At 38.5% G+C, this 23,494-nt stretch overlaps 2 protein-coding genes across 2 annotated transcripts; both read left to right on the top strand.

Annotated features, from left to right (window-relative positions):
* Positions 1-6,395: 6,395 nt before the first annotated feature.
* LOC149213960 (TIR domain-containing protein-like) lies at positions 6,396-7,127 on the top strand (the record flags this gene model as incomplete). The annotated part of the gene is made up of 1 exon (XM_089392169.1): positions 6,396-7,127. A coding segment is annotated over one exon (612 nt), but the record flags the coding sequence as incomplete, so codon positions are not given.
* A 52-nt stretch (positions 7,128-7,179) lies between these two features.
* Positions 7,180-10,070, top strand: LOC149213961 (disease resistance-like protein DSC1). Its single transcript, XM_089392168.1, has 3 exons — positions 7,180-8,195; positions 8,339-8,731; positions 8,863-10,070. Exons 1-3 carry the CDS (start codon positions 7,329-7,331, stop codon positions 9,976-9,978), a joined length of 2,376 nt encoding a protein of 791 aa, XP_089248294.1. The 5' UTR covers positions 7,180-7,328; the 3' UTR covers positions 9,979-10,070.
* Positions 10,071-23,494: the final 13,424 nt, after the last annotated feature.

Consider the following 23,494-nt stretch of genomic DNA (forward strand, 5'->3'; position numbering starts at 1 on the left):
AAAATCCAAAATCCAAAATCTAGGCAACCTGAGAAACATAAATTATATCTATATATGCGTTCATTTAATATTCTGAAAAGTTAATTCCCAAATTCCCAACTATAATTGCACAGGAATATATGTTAATATCTTTGATTGAGATTATTAGACATTGATCTCATTTTGTGTACGTGCATCACCAAAAGAAGCCTATGTAGGGACATCAACATCTACATTCTCTCTTCTTTTCCATATAATAAAAATATTGATAACATTTATGAATATTTAACCGCAGGTTTTGCACTGGAGATTGTGCTGCTATTAACTATTTTTTTCTTTTAACTTTTTTTAACTTTTTTGGATTACTTTTCACTTTTATGATTAGAACAGTTCTAGTATTGACATTAACATTCCCAAGATATACCTCAAAGGAAAAATTCTGCTATTAACTATTTTTTTCTTTTAACCTTTTTGGATTACTTTTCACTTTTATGATTAGAACATTTCTAGTATTGACATTAACATTTTCTCACTCTAAAATGTATTGCATACCCACACTTAGCCTTTCTTGGCACACTCTTAATCCCCGTGGCCTGCGATTCCTACAACAAGAGGTTGCAATATGCGTGTACTAAATACAAATACAAGAAGCAACATATTTCTGCATCCCAACGGTATTATACAACTAATTTTCAGGTTAAAAGTTGGCCACCTTCCGTGGAACGAAACGAGAAGTCTTTAAAGAGTCTACTGACATGTTTACTCTTTTCACAACGTGTTGAGCTGACTTAAATAGATGGAGAGGGTTTGTATTGTTGTTGTGGCTAACAAATTACACATTGAATTCACATGTTGCAAAAAGCGTTTGTATTGTTGTTGTAGTAGACCCTGGCTTGTTGTGGCAGACCCCAGCAGGGACTACCGGCTGCATGCAGCACTTGTTATGTATAAACACAATATAAATTGAAAATATAAAGAGGTTTACCAACACTTAAAAAAATGGTATGTTAAATAAATAAAAATATAATAAACCATAGGTATGTTAAATAAATAAAACATTTTTTTTATATATTTACTACAAAGGTATGGTAAATAAATAAAACATTTTTTATATTTACTCCATAAATCTTTTTATATTTACTAAAACTCAAAAAAAAGAGGTTTTATTTAGGTGAAACCTATGGACCAAATACTAGGGGACAAATAATTATTAATACCATGGGCCAAATTATTACTAATACCATGCAAAAGAACATTACTAACTATAATATTAATATTAAAAGATGATTATTATTATTAAATATAATATTCAAATCAATATATTATAATATTAATATAATTAAATTTAATAATTTTAGATTAATACAATATTAAATTTGTTATATTATAATATATATTGATATATCATGATATATATTAACTCTAGATATATACAAGAGGGAAGAACAAAGACATAGAGTGATAGAGGTGGACAGATAGGGGGAGTGACAAGGGAGAGTTGGAGATAACCTCAAGGAGAGGGGAGAGGAGGGAAGAGAGAGAGAGGGAGAGGAGTGAGAGAGGTAGAGAAGGGTAAGAGAGGGAGAGGGAGACACAAATATGGAGGGGGAGGGAGAGAGAAGGAGAAAGAGAGGGAGATAGTGAGAGGATTAGAGGCGGGGGGAGAGGGAGAGAGAAGGAGAAAGAGAGGGAGATAGTGAGAGGATTAGAGGCGGGGGGAGAGGGAGAGAGAGATGGGGGAAGAGAGAGGAAGGTAAGAGAGAAAGGGAGAGAGAGGAAGGATGAGAGAGAGGACTTGCGAGAAAGGAGATAAGGAGGCATAGAGAGATTGAGTTGGAGGGGGGAGAGAGGGAGGGGAGAAGAAATACATAGAGAGAGGGAGGTGGAGATATAGAGGGAGTGACAAGGGAGAGATGGGGAGAGAGAGTGTATGCTGAGGGATGAGATAAGGAGACAAAGAAGGAGAGATAAAGAGAAGTGGGGAGAGAAGGAGAGATAAGGAGAGATGTAGGGATATAGTAAGATAGTGGGAGAGAGAGAGAGAGTGATGGGGGAAGAGAGAGGATTCGAGGGAAAAGAGGAAGAGGGTTGGAGAGCAAAGAGAGAGAGAGAGAGAGAGAGAGAGAGTTATGGGGGAAGAGAGAGCGAGGTAGGAGATAAAGGGAGAGAGAGGAAGAACAAGAGACAAGACTTGAGAGAGAGGATTAGATGGCAGGCAGAGAGAGAGAGAGAGTTATGGGGGAAGGGAGTGGGAGGTAGGAGAGAAAGGGAGAGTGAGGAAGTATGGGAGAGCCGACTTGAGAGAGAGGAGGAGAGAGGGAGGGATAGGGAGATGGAGTTATGTGGGAGAGAGGGAGGGAAGAAGAGATACATAGAGAGTGAGAAGTGGAGAGAGAGAGGGAGTGACAAGGGAGAGATGGAGACAGAGTGTGTATGTTTGGGTGTGAGATAAAGAGACAAAGAAGGAGAGATGGAGAGAATGGGGGAGAGAAAGAGAGAGGAGAGAGGTAGGGATATAGTAATAGAGTTGAAGGGTGAAGAGAGAGAGAGAGAGAGAGAGAGAGAGAGAGGGTGAGAGGGGTAGGAGAGAAAGGGAGAGAGAGGATGTGAGCGAGTGGAGAGAGGGAGGGAAAGAGAGATGGAGTTGGAGGGGGGGAGAGAGGGAGGTAAGAAGAAAGAAATAGAGAGAGAATGGTGGAGAGAGAGAGAGAGAGAGAGGGGGAGTGATAAGGAAGATGAAGAGAGAGGGAGAGAGGAAAACATGAGAGAAGAGAGAGAGAGAGAGAGAGGGGGAGAGGAGGAGGGAGGGATAGATAGATAGATTGGAGAAAGAGAGTGTATGTTTTGGGGGTGATATCAAGATACAAAGGGTGATAGAGATATAGATGGAAAGTGAAGAGAGGGAAGACGAGATAGATGGAGAGAGGGAGGGACGAACAAAGAGATTGATAGATATGGAGTGAGAGAGAATGTGTGTTTGGGGGGTCGAGATAGAGAGACAAAGAATGAGAGATGGAGGGAGATATAGATATAGATGGAGGGGGGAGAGAGGGAAGAATATTTATTGCACTAGATGCATTGATTTCAGTGTAGATGATGATTTATAATCATATTTGATTGCTTGCGCTAGATGCATTGATTTTAGTGTAGATGTTGATTTCTAATGCGATTGGATTTCTTGCACCAGATGCATTGATTTTAATGTAGAAGATTTCTAATCCTATTTGATTGCTTGCACTAAATGCATTGATTTCAGTGTAGATGGTGATTTCTAATCATATTTGATTGCTTGCACTAGATGCATTGATTTCAATGTAGATTATTTCTAATCCTATTTGATTGCTTGCACTAAATGCATTGATTTCAATGTAGATGGTGATTTCTAATACTATTTGATTGTTTGCACTAGATGCATTGGTTTCAATGTAGATGTTGATTTCTAATAATATTTGATTGCTTGCACTAGATGCATTGATTTCAATGTAGATGATTTCTAATCCTATTTGATTGCTTGCACTAAATGCATTTATTTCAGTGTAGATGGTGATTTCTAATCCTATTTGATTGTTTGCACTAGATGTTGGTTTATAATCCTATTTTCTTACTTGTACTAGATGCATTGATTTCAGTGTAGATGTTGGTTTATAATTCTATTTGCTTACTTTCACTAGATGCATTGATTTGAGTGTAAATGTTGATTTCTAATCCTATTTGATTGCTTACATTAGATGCATTGATTTCAATGTAAATGTTGTTTTCTAATCTTATTTAATTTCTTGCATTAGATGCATTGATTTCAGTGTAGATGTTGATCTCTGATTTAATGTAATTGGATGTATGATGGTACATTAGTGATTGGATTAACATTGTGCATTGATTTCAATGTAAGTACAAAAAATTATTGACAATGTACATTGATTTTTGTGTTATGGTAATTCAACCTATTAATATTGGAGAGAGAGAGGCAAAGTATGATGTTTACTACAATAGCTCGAGATAAAGATTTGGTTTACGATTTAACCTATCATTTTCATATAATCGATATGAAAAGATGAGATATGAAAAGATGTCAAAAGTAACAAGGGTGACAATAAGAATAATATAAGGAAATAGTTTGATATTAATCACAATGAAGGCTATTTGTTTTTTACTATATTCTTATTATTTTCATTTTCTATCCTTCAACACTATTACATTATCACTTTACATTCCAAATTTTTATTTCATTATTTTTCATCATGGAAGTTATTAACAATATTTATCATCACAACAAACTGAGATAACTAAACAAATTTAAAATTAAAATGACCATTAATCTGAGACATATTTAACATATTTAAATCTTTGGCCGCACAGGAATGAAACCAACCTAGATCCATTTTAACTTCGGATCTATCAAGCTCCGAGATGGATCAAATCTCTCCAGGTGCACACTTTTAATCAAGATTTGCACTCAAAAAAGAGGTTTGCACCTGGAGCGATTTGATCCATCTTGCCAAGTTAAGATGTATCTAGACTGATATTTTTTAAATAATAAAATATCTTTGACAAAGATATTTGAAATGTATGTAATTCACTCAAAAGAAATTTAAATTCTATTTAACATCTTTGGCTCATGAAATGTATGTAGTTCACTCAAAAGAAATTTAAATATTTATTTAACATCTTTGGCTCATAAAACAGTGTGATGAGAAATTAGACATAGATGGTTGTACAAAAATTAAAATTGATATAGAATATTTTAATTGATATAAAATATTTTACTTCGAGAAATCAATCTTCACATAAGATTAGAGTTGACTTTTTTATAGCATGTGACGAATTACATTATGGATGTTTGCTATTGCACCAAAACCGCCGACATTTGTGTTACTTTAACCTTTTATTATATTGCAATGGGTTTTTGGTCAAACCCATAATAGTTTGGGTTTGACCAAAAAAAATTGCAAAAAAATCTAGAGTATAACATTGCACATTGAAATATATGATTTTTAAAATGCCCATTACATCTATTAATTAACCAGAAGCACATATAGATCATATAAGGTGTAGAATGGGCATTTATGATACAATTTGTTTTGGGAAGGTGATAAAATCATTGCTAATGAGTATAATCATTTTATATTTCTATTTATAAAAATGGTTAATGATTAATATAATCCAATAAAAATATATTATTTAAAATTACATATATAATTTAAAATGATTATTCAAAATCACATATATAATTTAAAAAGATATATTTTTAGTATGTGAGAGATATATTTTTATTTTTACATTATATTTTCAAGGGATAGAGGTCACTTAGGTTTTTGTGCGAACTTAACCATATATGATAGATTTTACACTATTAATGAATGAATGATATTCAAAATAACAAGATGTTTGTAATACGAATAAATACAAAATTTATCATATTCACAAACCAAGGTATAATAGAAATTTATGATAGGACCTCTATACCCAAATCTAATAATAAATATCCTCAAACTATAATAGATTTTCATAAGACCATATCCACAAACTATAAAAAGCCAAACATAAACTATTAATAATTATTTAAGTATATGAATACAAATAATTTTAATTTACAAAATTTAATAATGCATTTAATTACAATTTAAAATTAATCTAATTTTAAAATTTTAAATCTTTATATTTTTATTGTTTTCTACTTTAATTTAATTATATTTAAACTAAGTACTAGCTATTATGTGGCCTTTATTTATCACTCAATCTATTTATAAATTTCATCTAACCGTATATAATCACGATTTTACTAAATATATTTATAAGTCCCATACACAATCATGATTTCACAATAAAAAAAAGTTACTAATCAAATTTTAAATAAATAAAATTAAAATTAAAATAATAAATTAATTTTGTGTTATAATGTTAATTTTATACTATAACATTAAATTTTGTAGCCAAATAACAAATAATACCCGGTCAAGCAACTGATCGATCGCGTTTGTTAGTCAGATAATAATAATAATAAGTGAATATACCGCCTAATTATTTCTATTATTAATTTAGTTGTACAACTAAATTATGATAAATTTAATGTATATGATTTTTCATAAATTATAGCTATCGCTTCCACCTCTCAAGCTTAGCGGGAGTCCTTTTCTTTACCGAGCAAGTATGTGGTTCCCACGGTCATTTATTTATAGAATTATATTCTGGCTGTCCGAAAATGAATGCAAGTTAGGGATGGAAGAAACGCTTTATTTTCTTTGGAAGTCGTGGCCCACCATAAACGCGTATAGGTCTCGTAGGACCCATCCCTTACAGAGTCCGCGTGACTGATACGCACCCGGTCACACAACAGGTCACCCGGTCACTTTGATCGAACTCGCCAGAATGTGAAAGGCGCGTTGAAGTCACCGATAACAAATGAAGTGTCCGGCTGATCAACGCAACAGGCACAAATACCCCTCCCTCGCTCTGCTCAGTCTGCACTACCGTCCATCTTCATCATCTTGTTTCACCGCTGTATCCAATCTCTAATGGCTTCATCTTCCGCCTCCACCCCTGCACCCGATTACGATGTCTTCATTAACTGCTCCGATGATAATCCTATCTTCGTTTCTCATCTTTACCGTAGACTTAAGGCCCACGGATTCAGCGTCTTGCTGGGCAATCGGGAGATGTGCGATTCGGACGGCCTCTTGAAACTGCGGGCAAGAAGCGCGATTCGAAAGGCCTACGTCTTCGTACCCATTTTCTCCCCGCGATACGCGGAATCGATACGATGTCTCAATGAGCTCCTCCTGATAGTGGAGTCGATGGCTACCGTCATTCTCATCTTCCACCATGTGACACCTGCTGAGCTTCGATCGACGCGGGACGGCGATGGAGTGTTTGCTCAAGCCCTGCGCAATCTCGAAGAGAAGAAAGTATACGACCCTCAAACTCATGGTATGAGACTGAGATATGAGTCTAACACCATTGAACATTGGAGAAACTTCCTTTCTCATGTTTCATTTTTGTCAGGTTTTGAGCTAGACGCGTTTAATGGGTGAGAACTCAAACTTCCCTGCATCGTTTTACTTTATTATGTTGGATACTTGTACATAGACGTTTGTTTCTCACTAGTATTTATTTTCTTGCTAATTACCAGAGACGAAGGGGAATTGATTGATAAAGTAGTATATTCTGTCTCGAGAAAGGTAAAAAGACCACTGGATGTAGCCAAATATCCAACTGGGTTGGATGAAAAAGTGAGAGATTTTGAAAATAAAGTTTTATTGCAGCGGAATGAGCCTGGAAAACCTAGCGTTGTAGGGATCGTTGGGAGTGGTGGCGTAGGAAAGACAACCCTGGCCAGAGAACTCTTCAATAGGATGAGTTCAAAATACAATAAATCCTGCTTTCTATCTGATGTGAGAGAAAATGCAGCCAGGGGCTCTCTAACTTCATTGCAGGAGAGATGTCTTAAGGATATGCAAGATTATGATTTTCAAATAGAAAATATCTATGAAGGTTTAGAGATGCTTAAAAGGTATCTCTCATCTGTGTGTGGCCTTCTTGTTTTAGATGATGTAGATGACGCACATCAGGTTCATGCACTTTTGCCAGACAATCTTCACTCAGGTAGCTTTATATTAATTACATCTCGAGATAAGGGCGTTTTCGCAATATTAGGAGTCGGAGACGAATCAATTTATAAGTTAAGCGGTCTTAGTGAACAACACTCGAGAGAGCTCTTCTGTTTGTATGCTTTCGAGCAACCATATCCGCTTCCAGGTTTTGAATCTATGGTAGACGACTTTTCAGAAGCCTGTGGTGGATTGCCTTTATCATTGAGGGTGATTGGGGCACTTCTGAATGGAAAGCCCGATTTAATTTACTGGGAAGCCCGACTGCGTCAAATTCAACGCATACTCCCCAATGAAATACAAAGCACGCTTCGAATTAGTTACGACTCTCTCGAGTCTGAAGAACAACAGATCTTCCTGGACATTGCCTGTTTCTTCATAGGAGAAGACAGGGACAAGGCCATAAGGCTATGGAATGGATCTGGTTGGAAAGGTCTTTTGGCATTTCGAAATCTAGAAAACAAGTCTCTTGTCGAGGTCGACAGCGACAACCACATAAGAATGCACGATCATCTTAAAGACATGGGCAGAGATTTGGCAGAGTACGAGCCTATGCGCCGTCTTTGGCGCCCCGTTGACAGCATCCCCGATGAAGTATCCCAGCAATCATCCGTAAGTATTTGAAGCTCTGCTTGACATTATTTAGTGTTCTGGAATGTGTGCTAAAAAAAAATGTTTTTTTTTTCAGGTTGTCAATAATTAAACTTTGCAAAGATTTCATTGTTGTTTCTAACATTTTTAAGAAAACAATTTAGGTCCGTGGAATTCACATGGCTCAAAGATCTGGGCAATCGTTGGAAGGCCCTGTGGAGCTGGGTAATCGTTTCATTAATTTCACATTATGCAATGCCGTGGTTGATATGACCAATCGTTTCATCGGTTCTGTTTTCGGCAATCGCTTCGTCGATATAGGCAATCGTTCCACACGTGACGAGAGCTTGCTGGATATGCGTCGGCTGCAGCTGCTGAGAGCTAAAGGCGATTGTTTGGGAAGCATATCCAGAGGGCTGAGCAACTCCGATCTTGTATGGCTCCGTTGGGATATGTATCCGTACACGTCCCTGCCTGTCTGGATTCCCAGAAAGAAACTGAGAGTTTTAGAAGTAACCGGGGCTGAACTGGAAACATTGTGGCAGGATGAAAGTGAGGTACGTGCGAATCCACCTAGTTTCTTTTAAAAAGAAGTTCGTGTTTGTTTGTTCTTACTTTACAATTGGTATGGGCAGGTCATGGTTTTAAAATTTGAAATAATTACATTTGAGAGTACATTGCACTGCAGGCACCTATACCTATACAGTTAAGGGAATTGAATATTAGCTCTACCAGGCTTTTACGGGTTCCAGAGTCCACAGGGCAGTTGAGACACCTGGAAAAGATGGACTTGTCCTGGTGTAGGAATTTGCAGACGTTGCCATCTTCTTTGGGGAATCTAGCAAACCTGCAGTATATTAACTTGAATGGCTGTTTGAGGCTGGAAAATCTTCCAGACTCCTTCGGGAATTTAAGTAGACTTCAATATCTCTCTTTAGCAGGCTGCTCTAGCTTGACATTCTCAAGCATAACATTTGGAAATATCAGGACGCTTGAAACTTTAGACCTTTCAAATTGTCGGAGAATGGAAACATTGCCTCTCCAAGTTACAGTTCAGCGGTACCTGAAAGAATTAAATTTGAAGCATACCAGCATAATAGAATTGCCGATTGCCATTGGAAACCTAGGTAACTTGGAAATTCTGAGATTACAATGCCCTTCCTTAGAAATGTTGCCGCTGGGTGGACTAAGGAGCTTGAGAGAATTGACACTCCATTTCTGCAACAAATTGAGACAACTGCCCGAGTCGGTTGGAGAATTGACACATTTAACAACCCTGATCATACATTATGCACCCATAGAGTATTTACCAGCAGCTGTCATGCAGTTGAACAATCTTGAAATTTTGAAAGTCAGAGGTTGTCCGCTACTTGAAGTGCCATTTAATCTGCGGGATTCATCTATTGACAAGACCTGCATGATTGGACTCAGACAGATGGACCTACAGGGGACGAGACTAAAGGAGCTATCATTTTGCAAAGGGGTATGCCCCAACCTTCAACGCCTCAATGTCAGCTATTGTCATGAACTAGTGGTGGTGAGAGCATTGCCAACAGCACTAATATCTCTGGACCTGCAGGAATGTCGTGCATTGAAGGAAATAATAGGGCTTTCAGGACTTGCACAGCTTCGACTCCTGGACATCAGCGGGTGTGACAAGATAGAGGAGATGCCGGGTGTTGACACGTTGGGTTCTTTGAACCAGGTGCGGTTAGATGGATGCAACAAGGTGGATGGTCTGAAGATGAAAAGAATATCACGGGACTCTTCTGATGTAAGTAGTGGAAAGAAACTAAGACAATGAAGTATATGTGTTAGAGAGGGTTACAAAATATATGATCCATTCGTTGTATTCCGTTTTAATTTATTAAAACAGACAAGCTTGATTATCATTTATACCGTGTGTCAGGCGTAATAAGTCTGGATGAAAAGTGTCATGCAAAATAAAGTAAGGAATTATATATATATAGTTTTTACAAGTTGAAATATAAATTTAAAATTTTAATGTGAAAAATATACATTAACTTTTGGTTTTTTTAATCGAATAAAATGTTTTTTATGTTTTATAAATATAATTTAATTTTTAAATATTAAAAAATATATATATTTTTAATGGATTATTACCTAGAAATTAAAATGAATAAATAATTATTTAAAAAAATAATTAAACACACATGTTCTATACAATAATTTTAGTTACAATATTATTTATATTTAACATTAAAAAAAAACAATCAAATTCATATTCATTGGAGTGTTTTTTGTTGAATTCATTTGTAAAGTCAACTCTTCATGTTAGGAAAGGATAGATTTTCTTTAGTTACAATATTATGTATATTTAATATAAAAATAAGAAAATAATCAAATTCATTTAAGGTAGAAATTACATACGAGAAATTTTTGGCTGACGCCTTTCGAACCAACAAATGTGGCTTATCATCAGGACGAGATGAGGCCATGGCAAATGCTTAAATAGAGAGCAATGTAGAGACATAATTTCAAGTAACAGCTATATTTGAACAATAATATTTAAATTATCATATTAATTTATTAATATATTAAAAACAAATATTATTAAGTAACGACTATATTAAACAACGAGTTTTTGAAAAAAATATTTAAATAATGATAATAAGGATCGATTTTTTGGTATTCATCTTCCTTTTATCTAAGGGACCACTGACAAGATTGCGATGATCCTAAGGAAGCATAAGGTGGCTTCAACCTTTAGGCCTTTAAATATCATCCGGAGCTCCCTTAGATCTGTAAAAGACCCAGTGGACCCCAAGAATATGAAGGATGTTTACGTTATCCCATGCTCTTGTGGGACTCCCTACATTGGTGACAGGTTATCCCATGCTCTAATTATAATAGATTAAATATAGTGCATGATTTTTTAAAGTTTTTCATTATTTTATTTTCTTTGACATGATTGATCCAAAATACAGGTTTAATATTTTATAACCAATTAAGTTTTTTTTATTTAGATAATTTTTTAGACACAATACAATGTGATCAAATTTAAGAGAGAGTTGGGGAGGGGGTGGAGAGAGGGAAGGAGATAGTGAAAAAGTTGGAGGGCATAGAAACAGAGAGTGATGGGGGGAGAGAGGGAGCGAGAGAAAGGAAGAGAGAGGAGAGAGAGAAAGAGAGAGATGGAGTTGGAGTGGGATAGAGAGGGAGGAAAGAAAAAAGACAGAGAGATAGAGGTGGATAGGAGTGAGAAGGGAGAGATGGAGAGAGAGTGAGGGAGAGAGGAGAGGAGGGAAGAGAAAAAAGAGGAGAGGATAGAGACAGGGAGAGAAGGGGAAGGGAGAGAGATGGAGACATAGATATGGAGAAGGACAGGGAGGGGCGGAAATAGTGATAGAGTTGGACGGAAGAGAGAGAGAGAGAGAGAGGGAGAGTGATTTGGGTGGGGGAGATAGAGGGAGGTGGGAGATAAGGGATAGAGAAGAAGGAAGATAGATATGAGGAGAGAGATGGAATTGGAGGGGGCAGGAGAGGGAGGGAAAAAGAAAAAAATAGAGGGAGAAAGGTGGAGAGAGAGAGTGGGTGACAAGGGAGTCATGGAGAGAGAGCGAGGGAGAGAGGAGAGTGGGAGGGAATAGAGAGAAGGATATAGATAGAGAGGGAGAGAAGGGGAAGAGAGAGATAGAAAGAGAAGGGGAAGAGAGGGAGAAAGAGTGTGTGTATGTTTGGGGGGTGAGATAGAGAGAGGGAATAACAAAGAGACAAAAATACAAATATAGATATTATATAGTATTATATTATTAACCCTATAACTATCAAGTGTCGAGAGGGATCCAATATCTCGAGGTGCAAACCTTTCCTCAAGTTTTACAATAGAAAAAAAAGTTTGGACCTCGAGAAATTGGATCCCTCTCGACGCTTGATAGATCCGGGGTTAAGATGGATCTAGGTCGGTTAATATGAAATTAAAGTAGTTTGTATTTGATATTATAGTCTTAAAAATTAAAATTTCTCTTCAAATTAATTTCAAATTGGAACTAGATCCAATTAGATTCAATGAATAGACTTTTAAAAAATACATAAAATAATTTTTTTTATTAAACCATATATGTTTAAAATTACAAATTATTAGAGATAAATAATGCAAATTTGGCTCACCTATACACCATGTGAGGATGAAGAAGAGTTTTAGGAAGGATAAGCTTTCAACCAATCTTTAAGAACCTTTCAATCCTCTATCACTTGTAAATTTAGATTGCTTGACACAATTAAGATGACTAACATAAAAAACTGATTCATATTATTGTAGTACTTGTTAGATAGTTGTATTTTTGTTCTTAGACTAAATTAGTCATTCATGTTAGTCATTTTTAGTTGTATTACTTATTAGCTAGTCACATATTTTAACTTGCGACTAAATTAGTGATTTATGTTAGTCATTTTTAGTTCAGTCACTTAAGATTGCTCTTTTTTGGTAGTATTTCACTTGGAAAAGCTGTGGTGACTAACTTTTTTAGTCACATAGTCACTAATTTTTCATTTTCTACTAGTGATAACAACAAAGAACCACATGCAATACCATGCATGCCAAATCTATCAAGGAAAATACACATGCAAGTCGATACCTGCAATGAAGCCTGTTGTAGCTGCTTCATCCCGCCTTTCCTTGCTTGATCCTTGCTTCCTCTTGCCTTCTTTTCCTTTCTTGCTCCAATGCCAAAGTGCTCCAAGAAAACTCTAAGTGTCCAAGAGTATGAGAGAGAGAGAGAGAATAATTAGAGTGCTCCAAAGCTAAACTGACAAAAGATTAGCAAAATCTTGCCAACTGATCCTCGGAAGGATTTTTATGAATGATGCCTCTAATTTCTTCATTTTCCATTATTTTCCTTCATTTTCCTCTTCACATGCAACCTGTCACCTTTCACCTCGTTTTCTCCTAATTTCCATTATTTTCACAAACAATTGTGCCAAAAATTCCATTTTTCCTTTCCAAAGCCTTAGCCATTGCCTTTACTAATTTCCTTAGCCATAAACAAGAAAACAAACACACAATAGGATGTCCTACCCAACATTCAGCTTGGAATAAGTGTCCCATTGACCGTGGTTATTGTTTTTATCTTTTATTACATGGGATTTTGACTAGGAATGTTACAGAACTCCCCCTTGGGGGACACCACCCTCGGTGTTCAATCAAAAATATACCGTAGCAACCTGCTCAAAGAAGACATGCACCTCATGGAGCTTTATAACACAGCTTGATGCAGTATTTTCAATGAAAGGTATTCTCAAGACAAAACATCATGATGACATGACAACATATCGCATAGTGCAACTTTATAACACAGCTCGTTACGGTATTTACATCCATACACGGGTGTATATATAGAAACATCAGCATTATATATATATATATATATATATATATATACCCAAAACATATGCCAAATCATATACCAAGACATATATCAAAACATATAATAAACATCATATCAAACCATCATAAGGCATATATCAAACCACCATAAAGCAAATACTAAACCATCATAAAGCATATACCAAACCACCATAAGAAAATACCAAACCACCATAAGAAAATACCACACCACCATTTCAAGGTTGCTTTGTCTCAACCGAAAAACAAGGAAGGATACATGGCCCGCATCTGATCTGTCATCTCCCATGTAGCTTCATCGAGCCAAAAGTTCTTCCATTACACTTTAGCTTGCTCGATTGCTTGGTTCCAGAGCATGATCACCTTTTTCTGCAATATACACTGAGGCTCCGACTGGAATTCTCCATCTAGTTCCACCTATAATACAGACCAATCAATCACATGATCAACATCCTTAACATACTTCTTAAGCAAAGATACATGGAAAACATCATGGACTTTCACTATCGGAGGTAGTGCAAGTCTATAGGTTACTGGCCCAATCCTCTCAGTGATACTAAAGGGTCCACAAAACTGTGGTGCGAGCTTGGCACTAGAGCCAATCCGCCAGGAGCTCTTCTTCGGTTTGATGTGAAAGTACACTTGTTCCCCAACCTGGAACTCCTTGAACAACATGTTCATATCTGTATAAATCTTTTTCCTATCATGTGTTGCCTTCAGATTCTTCTTTATCACATGCATTTCTTGTTCCATGTCTGCCACCATATCTGGTCCAATCAGTACCTTGCTACCCGAATCACTCCAATTGATGGGAGTGTTACAACTCCGCCCATACAATGCCTTAAAAAGACTCATCCTCAATGACTCTTGATAACTGTTGTTGTACGCGAACTCTACCAAGGGGAGATACTCTACCCATTTCCGTTGTTGATGCATCACATACATCCTCAACATGTCCTCTAATATCCTGTTGACCCTCTTTGTATGTCCATCTATTTGCGGATGATAAGCTATGCTGAAGGCCAACTCTGTGCACAAATCTGCAAATAACTCTTTCCAAAACTTGGAAGTGAATTTCACATCCCTATCTGATACAATCTTATTTGGAACATGGTGCAACCTGACCACATCTCTGATGAATAAATGTACCACATCACTAGCTGAGAAATTAAACTTCACCGAAATGAAGTGTGCAACCTTTGTTAACATGTCCACAATGACCATGATGAAATCATGTTGTTTCATTGTCCTCGACAACCCTATGATGAAATCCATGGAAATGACCTCCCATTTCCATATGGAATCACGATCAGTTGTAACAATCCACCCGAATGCTTACACTCTTCTTTCACTCGTTGACAGTCGAAACACCTCGCCACAAAATTTGATACATCCCTCTTCAAATTCAGCCAATAGTAATATCTCTTCACCACTGTCAGTGTCTTCTGATAGCCTAGGTGACCTGAATACGGTTTCGCATGGAACTCCCTCAAGATCACCTTCTTGAGTTCACTCTTATCCGGTACATATATCCTGTCTCAAAACCTGACCAATCCATCTGATGTAAGACAGTAGTCCATGCCTTATGCACCTGAACCACTAAATGTACATGTACTTGTACCTTACCTATACCATGACCTGTACTTGTACCTATGCTATGATCCTACTGCAACCTGTGCATAATCTCCATATACCTAGCATCATGTTGTCCTGCCTGCATGATCCTATCCTGTAAGTTTGTCCCATAGGAGCTCATAGTTCCCAAGTGATGTACCTGTACCCATCTACTGAGAGCATCTGCCACCTTGTTCTCTTTACCTTTGATGTACCTGATCTTGAAATAAAACTCGTTGATCTTGGCCAACCATATGGTCTGTCTGGCATTCCGATTCAACTGGTCAAATAAATATCTCAACCCAATATGATCACTCATAAGTACAAACCTCCTGCGAAGAAAATAATGTCTCCACATCTTCAATGCATTTATGGTTGTTGCTAGCTCAAGATCATGTGTCAAGTAGTTCTTCTCAGGCTCGTTTAGTGTTTGTGACTCATATCATACCACCTGTCCATCCTGCAAAAGGACTCCACCAAGCCCTCTATTGCAAGAATATGTGCATATCACAAATTCCTTGTTTGGATCCGCAATTTGTAACACTGGTGCATGTGTCAACAAATGCTTAAGCTGCTCAAAGCTATCCTTGCACTCCTCTGTCCATTCGAACTTCGTACCTTTCCTCTGCAAAGGTGTAATAGGATAAGAAATCTCAGAGAAGTTCCTAATGAACCTCTCTAATATCCTGCCAAGCCCATGAAATATATCACCTCATCCACACTCTTAGGAGCTACCCACTCCATGATGGCCCTTATCTTCTTTGGATCTACTGCAATGCCCTCCTTAGAGACAACCTGTCCCAAGTAGTGTACCTCAGTCTGAAAGAAACTACACTTGTTGAGCTTGGCATACAACTGATGCTCTCTCAACAACCTCAACATCGCTGCTAAAAGCTCGACATGCTCTACCTCATTTTTAGAATATACCATTATACCATCAGTGAACACAATAACAAACTTATCCAAATATGGACGCAACACACTATTCATCAAACACATGAATGTAGCTGGAGCATTAGGTAAGCCAAATGGAATAAAAATAAATTCATAATGGCCATTGTTGTAGTGTTTTTGGAGCATAAGTGTACCAAAAGACACTCCCTTAGCAGTGAGATTATTACCTGCAAAGGATCACAGTCAAAGTTGATGCTGTTAGAGGACAGACTTAAAGAAACACAACATTGTAAATAATGGAGACAATGTAGACATAAACATAAAATTAAACTTAAATAAAGAGGCAAATAAACAAAAAAAATGCTCAATGGAGCAAACACATCAATAATATAAGGAAAAATGTCCCTTTATTGATTGTTGGTGGTAGAATTGAATACAATTAAAATCTCAAACACTTGAAGGGAATTCCTTGAGCTAGGGAGCTCAAAAATTCTTAGCAAGGGGGTTTCTTTTCCTCGATATCTTTGTAAGTTTTTCCTTTCTCTCAAAGAAGTGTGAAGAATCTCCAAAGGGTGGATGCCTCTTCACTCACTAAGATGTTGGGTTGCTTAGTGTAGAAAATCCTGTAGATTCAGAAGCTAATGCAATTTTCTAAAGCAAGAGACAAGAATCTACTTATAATCTTTACAACGGAAGCCCATAAACATCGAGCAAACAATAATTAATAGAGGAAGAGAATTAAAGGCACATAACACAACAAATATCCAGGGAAAGCTACAACTAAAAACCCCACAATCTGTTTTGTATTAATCCGGAAAATCAAGATGAAATTACAATGCTTGTTCTCTCTAAAACAATCCCAACACTAAGCAAATTCAATCTCTAACTCATAAGCAAGCTCAAGGCCAAAGCTTAGCCTTTTCACAATCTCTCCAAGTCTCTATTCAAATGTGTAATTCCTATGGAGGATAGATTGTATTTATAGGGAAATAAACCCTCTAAAAAATGCACAATCCTTCAAGGATTAGTTCCTAATTGCATGCACTATCAATGCAACTCAGAAAAATCTAAAACAAATAGTACATTGTCCCTGCACTCTAGTCTCAACTGGGTCTTTCTTTGATTTGAAATGCATGAGTTTCTGATGAGTAAATAGTGAGTTAACTAGAGTAGCACTGATGGAGTTCATTAGTGGCACCACTAACTGTTAACTCACTATTAGTTCTCTCAATCAGTTTGAGAACTAATTTAACTGAAATGACTAATGAAACTGAGCCTTGTATTTTACAACTCACAATTAACTCACACTGGACTCCTACAAAGTAGGGAGAACATATACATGATGACAGAAATACTTCTAACTCGAATTTCCTAATTTAAGTAAGTTTCATAAACTTAATTTAACTATTTTAAGTTGTTATGAGAATAGAATTCAAATGTAATTTCTAGTTTAATTCAAAGACAAATTAAACTAGACTCTCTTGTTGCCATTTCTCAACACTCCCTCTCAACAAGAAAGGGATTATTAACTACCCTGATCCTATCTCGATGAAATTCGAACTTACATCTTGACAATGCCTTTGTCAAGATGTCAACATCTTGCTCCTTCGTGGGAAAGTAATCTAACAACATGATCCACCTCAATACACAATCTCTGAGATGATGATACCGGATATCAATATTCTTAAACCGATCATGAAAAACTGGATTTTCAGAGAGTTTGATACAACTTTGATTATCACAATAAATCAATGTCGGATCCATCTGCTGAGCAAACAAACCAACCAGGATCTTCCTCACCCAGATAGCCTCACATGATGCTTGACTCATAGCCATGTACTCTGCCTCTGCCGAGCTGAGTGTAACCGATCTCTATTTCCCGCTGTACCAAGAAACTACCGCTAACCAAATACTAAATATCCCTCCTGATGTGCTCTTCCTGTCGGATGGACTCCCTACCCAATCTACATTGGTGAATCCTTGAAGCTTCACTCCCTTTGTTCGTCTGTACCATAACCCAAACTGAGTAGTGCCTCTGAGGTATCTCAACGCATGATTTTCCACCTTCAATACATCTTGGTAGGCCTAACCATCACTTGAACAAGCTGGTTAACTGCATAGCACATATCCGGTTGTGTGTTCATCAAGTACATGAGTGAACCCACAAGTTCCATGTAAACAGTGGTTTCCACTACTTCCCCTAAAGTAGCATCCTCCTTCCTCCAGTTACCAACTAGAGGAGTCTCCATGGGTTTATTTGTCTCCATACAGAATCTCCTGAGTATCTCGTTGACATACTTGCCTTGAGATAGAAACAACTCCCCATCTCCCTGCCATATCTCCATGCCAAGAAAGTAATGCATGAGCCCCATGTCCTTCATCTCAAACTCTCTTGCAAGGTCCTCCTTGCAATATTTGATGAGCATCTCATCACCTGTTAGTATAAGATCATCCACATAAAGTGCAATGATCAACAACTTACCTTCCACCACTATGTGATACAGGTTCGCATCAACTTCACTCTTCATGAATCCCAACCCAATGAAGCAACCATCTATCTTGGTGTACTAAGCATAGGGTGCTTGCTTCAGTCCATATAGCGCTCTCTTGAGTTGGAACACATGCGACTCACGGTCCAAGGTTTCAAAACCTTCAGGATGCTCTATGTACACCTCTTCCTCAATCATTCCATTGAGGAAGGAAGTCTTCACATCCATCTGATGGATCTTCCAACCCATCTGTGCTGATAGTGCCAAAATATATCTGATTGACGAGTACCTTGCAACAGGAGAAAAGGTCTCATCATAGTCAATCCCCTCTACCTGTGAAAATCCACGGGCCACAAATATGGCCTTATGCTTCTCCACACTACCATATGCAGCTTGCTTTACCTTGTAAAGCCAACGGGAGCTCACAACTGACTTGTCCTCCGGTCTTGGGACCACATCCCAAACACTATTTCGAACTATGGAGTCATACTCCACCATCGCATCAACCCAAATCAACTGCTGCACTGCTTCCTGAAAGGAAGATGGCTCTATCACAACACATGCACCCATAAGTGCCATGTATCCAGTGTACCTCTCTGGTGACCTCCTCTGTTTGTGCTAAGAAGAGGGTGCTCCCACATTCTCTTGTGCATCATCCAACAATATGTCAGCCTCTCTAGTGTGCTTTCTTCCCTCTTTGGAAGACTCTACCTAAGTGGATGTCTCCATTCTCTAAACCTCTACATGTGGCTGCTCCACATCAATCTGAGGCCCCTCAACCTTAGGAGCTAAAATCTCCTCATTCGCATGTAGCTCAAGCTCCCTCTCAAGGGATACTCGCATGGTCTTCTCCTCATCGAATATGATATCCCTGTTGTTATAGACAATTTTGTGCCTTACAGCAACAAGCATGAATTGTCAATAATCCAAGGGATCCAAAGTTCCCTAAACATGATGTTCCTACCCCTAGAGGAACAAGGTCAGCAAACCAACAGCTCTCAGATCAGTTCTCCACTTGAAAACACTCAAAAACAAGCAATCCTGAAATCAAAGCAGGTGCTCCACTAGGCTTCTGCGCTGAAACACAACTGCTCCATGGTGTACCTGCGTTGCAAAGCAGGCAGAACAAAGCCCACCTGCGTTGGGCGAGTTTGGACATGTGGCACTGTGAGTCATTGCCTTGGAATCTTCCAAAGATGACACTTGGATCAGGTATTTCGCCTTGTGATGAGTCAGAGGCTTCGTTTCTCCAAGTGGAAGCAAGGTTCACCAAGTGGACTCAAGAACTGAAGATCAACTAAAGATTAACTGAAGAGAGAGAGGACACAAGGCAGCTACACATCAGTTGCAAGCTGACTCATCCTTTCTCAATTCATCTATATATTGAGCTCTCTCCTATGAGCTCAGGAGGCTGGAATTTTGTGCAAAGTAATGATATGCTGTTGGTTTCATTCTTGAGTTATTGGGTGATTGTTTGAGAGAGGTGAAGAAGAGCAACTCTTTCTGCTGGGAGGTGTTGCTGGGTTGGAGCCTACAATGGTTGTAATCCTCTCAGAACCTTTTCTTCTACATTAATAAAAGCTATTGAGGTTCTTCTATGTGCTCTTGTTTCAATTATATATTGTGATGATTGCATGTTTGGTTTACACTAATCCATGAACCAGTTATGATTGCATGCCTCTTGTAGTTTCCTTCTTTGTTGTTTTGCAGGATCTCCTTGTAGCTGGGCGAGCAGAAGGACAAAGAGCTAGGAGCAAGTGGCCAAAGAGAAGATTTTGGATTCGACATTAAGCGCAAGGCAATGGTTAGTGCTTTTTCCACTCTCTTTTGCTTTCATAAAGAAGTAAACTGTCAGTAGTTTGTCTTACAGTTGTTGCTAAGGAACTGTCACCCTTAGAGTGGGTTAGGGTCATCCGAGTCGGATACTTTTCCCTACAACAAACTGGCGACTCCGCTGGGGAGTGTATCCGTTTGATTGTGTTTGTAGTATCTTTGCTATTCATTTCTTGAACCAAAGAGTACCGAATCGAAAAGCTTTTGACTATATCAAAAGCGAAGTAGAGGGGCAGCTACTCTGGCTCATTTCTGAGCAGGTTCATGATTTGAAGAGCTGATCTAAAAAGATCCTTGTAAGCTCTTAGTGATAGCTTTGCACCTTCTAAATCATCCCTTTGAGTATGCTTGACTGAATGTCTATGATTTGAGCAAAAACCGTGCATTTTTGAGAAAATTATGACCCGGAAACTGTGAAAACGCAACTCTCGTTTTCCAGAGCAGGTAGTACATAGGCTACCTGCTTTGCAACGCAGGTCCCGAAGGGGCTACCTGCGCTGAGAGCCAGTTTGGCTGTGCAGAGCCTGCGTTGGCCCAAATTTGCTTAGTGCATTTGGGGTTTCCTCCTTTCTCTTGCCTGCTTTCACTTAGATTTGCTGCTAAGTGTCGGTCTTGTACTTGATCTGAAACCAATATTACTTGCCATCATTCCGCCTCTGTTATATAACGAAATTGTACTTGTTCTTTGTATTTCTTATTCATTTACAATTTCCCATAACGAGAAGTAAACTAGTCATACTTTTGGCCTCTTAGATCTGAACCTGTGTTAAGCATTTTGCTGGTCTAAAGAGTTAGCTGGCCTGCTGTCCATAGCTGATTAGTCATTTTACTTTCGTTAGTATGGTTTGATTTCATGTATTTCCAGTGATTAAGCAAGTAAATCTTAAGGTGTCTTTTGATTGTTGGACAAACTTGTTTACTTTCGCTTTAAATCGAAATCAAAGTTATATAACCACTTTCTTTTTGTATCCATCCACATTAAGAAAGGAAAAGAAAATACATGCATTGTGCATTTTGCATTTGACTGTGTGCTTGACGATTTAGGAAAAATTTGCATTTAGTGTGTGCTCTATGATCTGTGCGAAAAGATTTGCCTTTCTTTTCCCTCAGTAGTTAAGGTTTTCAAAGTTGAAAGATTGAAAAGTTTGCTTCTCATCTTAGATTGCATTCAGGAATTTGTTATTTACATCTCGTGGTGATCCTTAAAGGCAAACTGTTAAGCAAGATCAACATTAAAATAAACCCAATTTACATAACAACGCTTTGTAACATAACGCAAACATCTAGAGGTCTAGGTAGAGACGTGTTCCGGCGTCGTTAAACATAGTGACTGTCGATCTCTACGAAGGTGGGTGATTCCTCCTGAGAGTCGGTGGCACTAATACGGACTTGTGCTCCCACGTACCGTCGCGTATATATTGGGAGACCCCTATAGGCAATTATCCTTTATCCATAGGAAGCCGTGTCGGCCGCCCTACTGATCGCGATGCAGTGAACACAGCATTCACGAAGATCGACCACCCGTACCGTAAAACGTATTCTGTGGTTTCGCGAAAGGTTTGGCACACCCTCTGCCTAGATCTCCAGAGCAGTTTCTTTTGGCCCTTTTCAAACTCCATAACTGAAAAGGTCCAACCGAGCATTTGTCACTTCGGGCTCGTTAATACATCGAAGGCGACTAGAGTCATCTTTAGCTTTTTCTCGACTCTTAAAACATGAAAAAGCAAGTTTGTGTCTAAAAGCGTCGTTAATAAAATTTATTTTAAGCGGAACATAATCACCTATTATTCCCACGTTGATCTTCCAGTTGAAAAGTATGGAGCCCACCAACCAAGGAAGCAACCTTGGAGGAAGTCCAAATCCCTTCTCCTCTTGGGGAGATGTTGGTGCGCCTCATATGGCAACATTGTCACTTCCAGGATTGACAATTGGCCTACCTGTATGACTCTTTTCAACTAATGTAGTCCAGATCGCCACTAATCCTGAGCAGTCGAATCAACAGTCAGACCTATCTAGAGTTACCCACCAGCCTTCCACTTCTTACAATTCTTCCTCTCATCCTTCATCTTCACGAGGTAGAGCCAGAAAAAGTCAGCCTCCCATGGAGAAGAAGGAAAAGAAGAAGAGAGAAAAGAAGCAGAAGGAGCCTATGGCGAAGGCAACTGGGGGCAAACAAAAGACAGCTGACAAAAACCCACACACTGCACCGACCGGGCCTAAATCGCCATGTGTCATTTTCGAAGGGACCCACTTCCATCGTGATTGTCCTTGTATTCCCCGGATACTAAGGGACTGGTCCCCAAGGTTGCACAATCCGGTAGCATCAACCTCTGGTAGTCATGTTGATTGCAGTCCGTCAACTAGCGAGAGTGAAAGACGAAGAGGGAGACCAAGATCACCTTGTATGTTGTGTGAAGGCGAGCATGCCATCCACCGATGTCCATTATTAGATGAGGCAAAGAGAGTTTTGGAAGATTGTCCAGTTTCACCGTTGCGACTTCCTCCTGGATACCAAAAACTCGCGCCTAATCCCTCGATAGTTGAAAATCCAGTTGACCCGCTCAAGTGGTCAGCTGAAGTGTCAGTCATTGAGAATGAACCTACTGAATCCAGACCAGACGAAAATCTAAAGGTCGAAACGGCAGTTGACCCGGTTCTTCCTTCAGAGGTATCATCGTCCAATGACTCCGTCATTGAAGACCCATCTTCAAATGACACCCTCACTGAAGAGGATAAGGATGACACCGTCCATATTCTTTTCATCAACACAGACTCTGATGAGCATCAGGGCAATGCGCCCACTCCTTTGTCGCAGGAAGGAACATCGTCAGAGTCGTATTCGGCCGTATATTCGGTCCCACCACCAAGCAACCTAGTTGTATCCTTTGATTGGAATCAACTAGGCAGACCCCGGTTACCAGCCAGTATCCCATTCAGAATAATAGTCCAAATCTACAGAATTGTGATGGCTGGAACTATCATTGATGAAGGGGCATCTGTGAGTATCCTTTCCTCTGTTGCTTGGAAAGCACTGGGTTGCCCGGCGCTTTTACCTGAGATGAGAAATCTATCAGGTTTTGATAAAGGAACCAGTCACCCGTTAGGGATTCTCCCCAATGTTCCAG

The sequence above is a fragment of the Pinus tabuliformis genome, chromosome 1_1 (assembly GCF_031772625.1).
Source record: "Pinus tabuliformis cultivar Carrire ecotype Pingquan chromosome 1_1, CPIR1, whole genome shotgun sequence".
NCBI lineage: Eukaryota > Viridiplantae > Streptophyta > Pinopsida > Pinales > Pinaceae > Pinus > Pinus tabuliformis.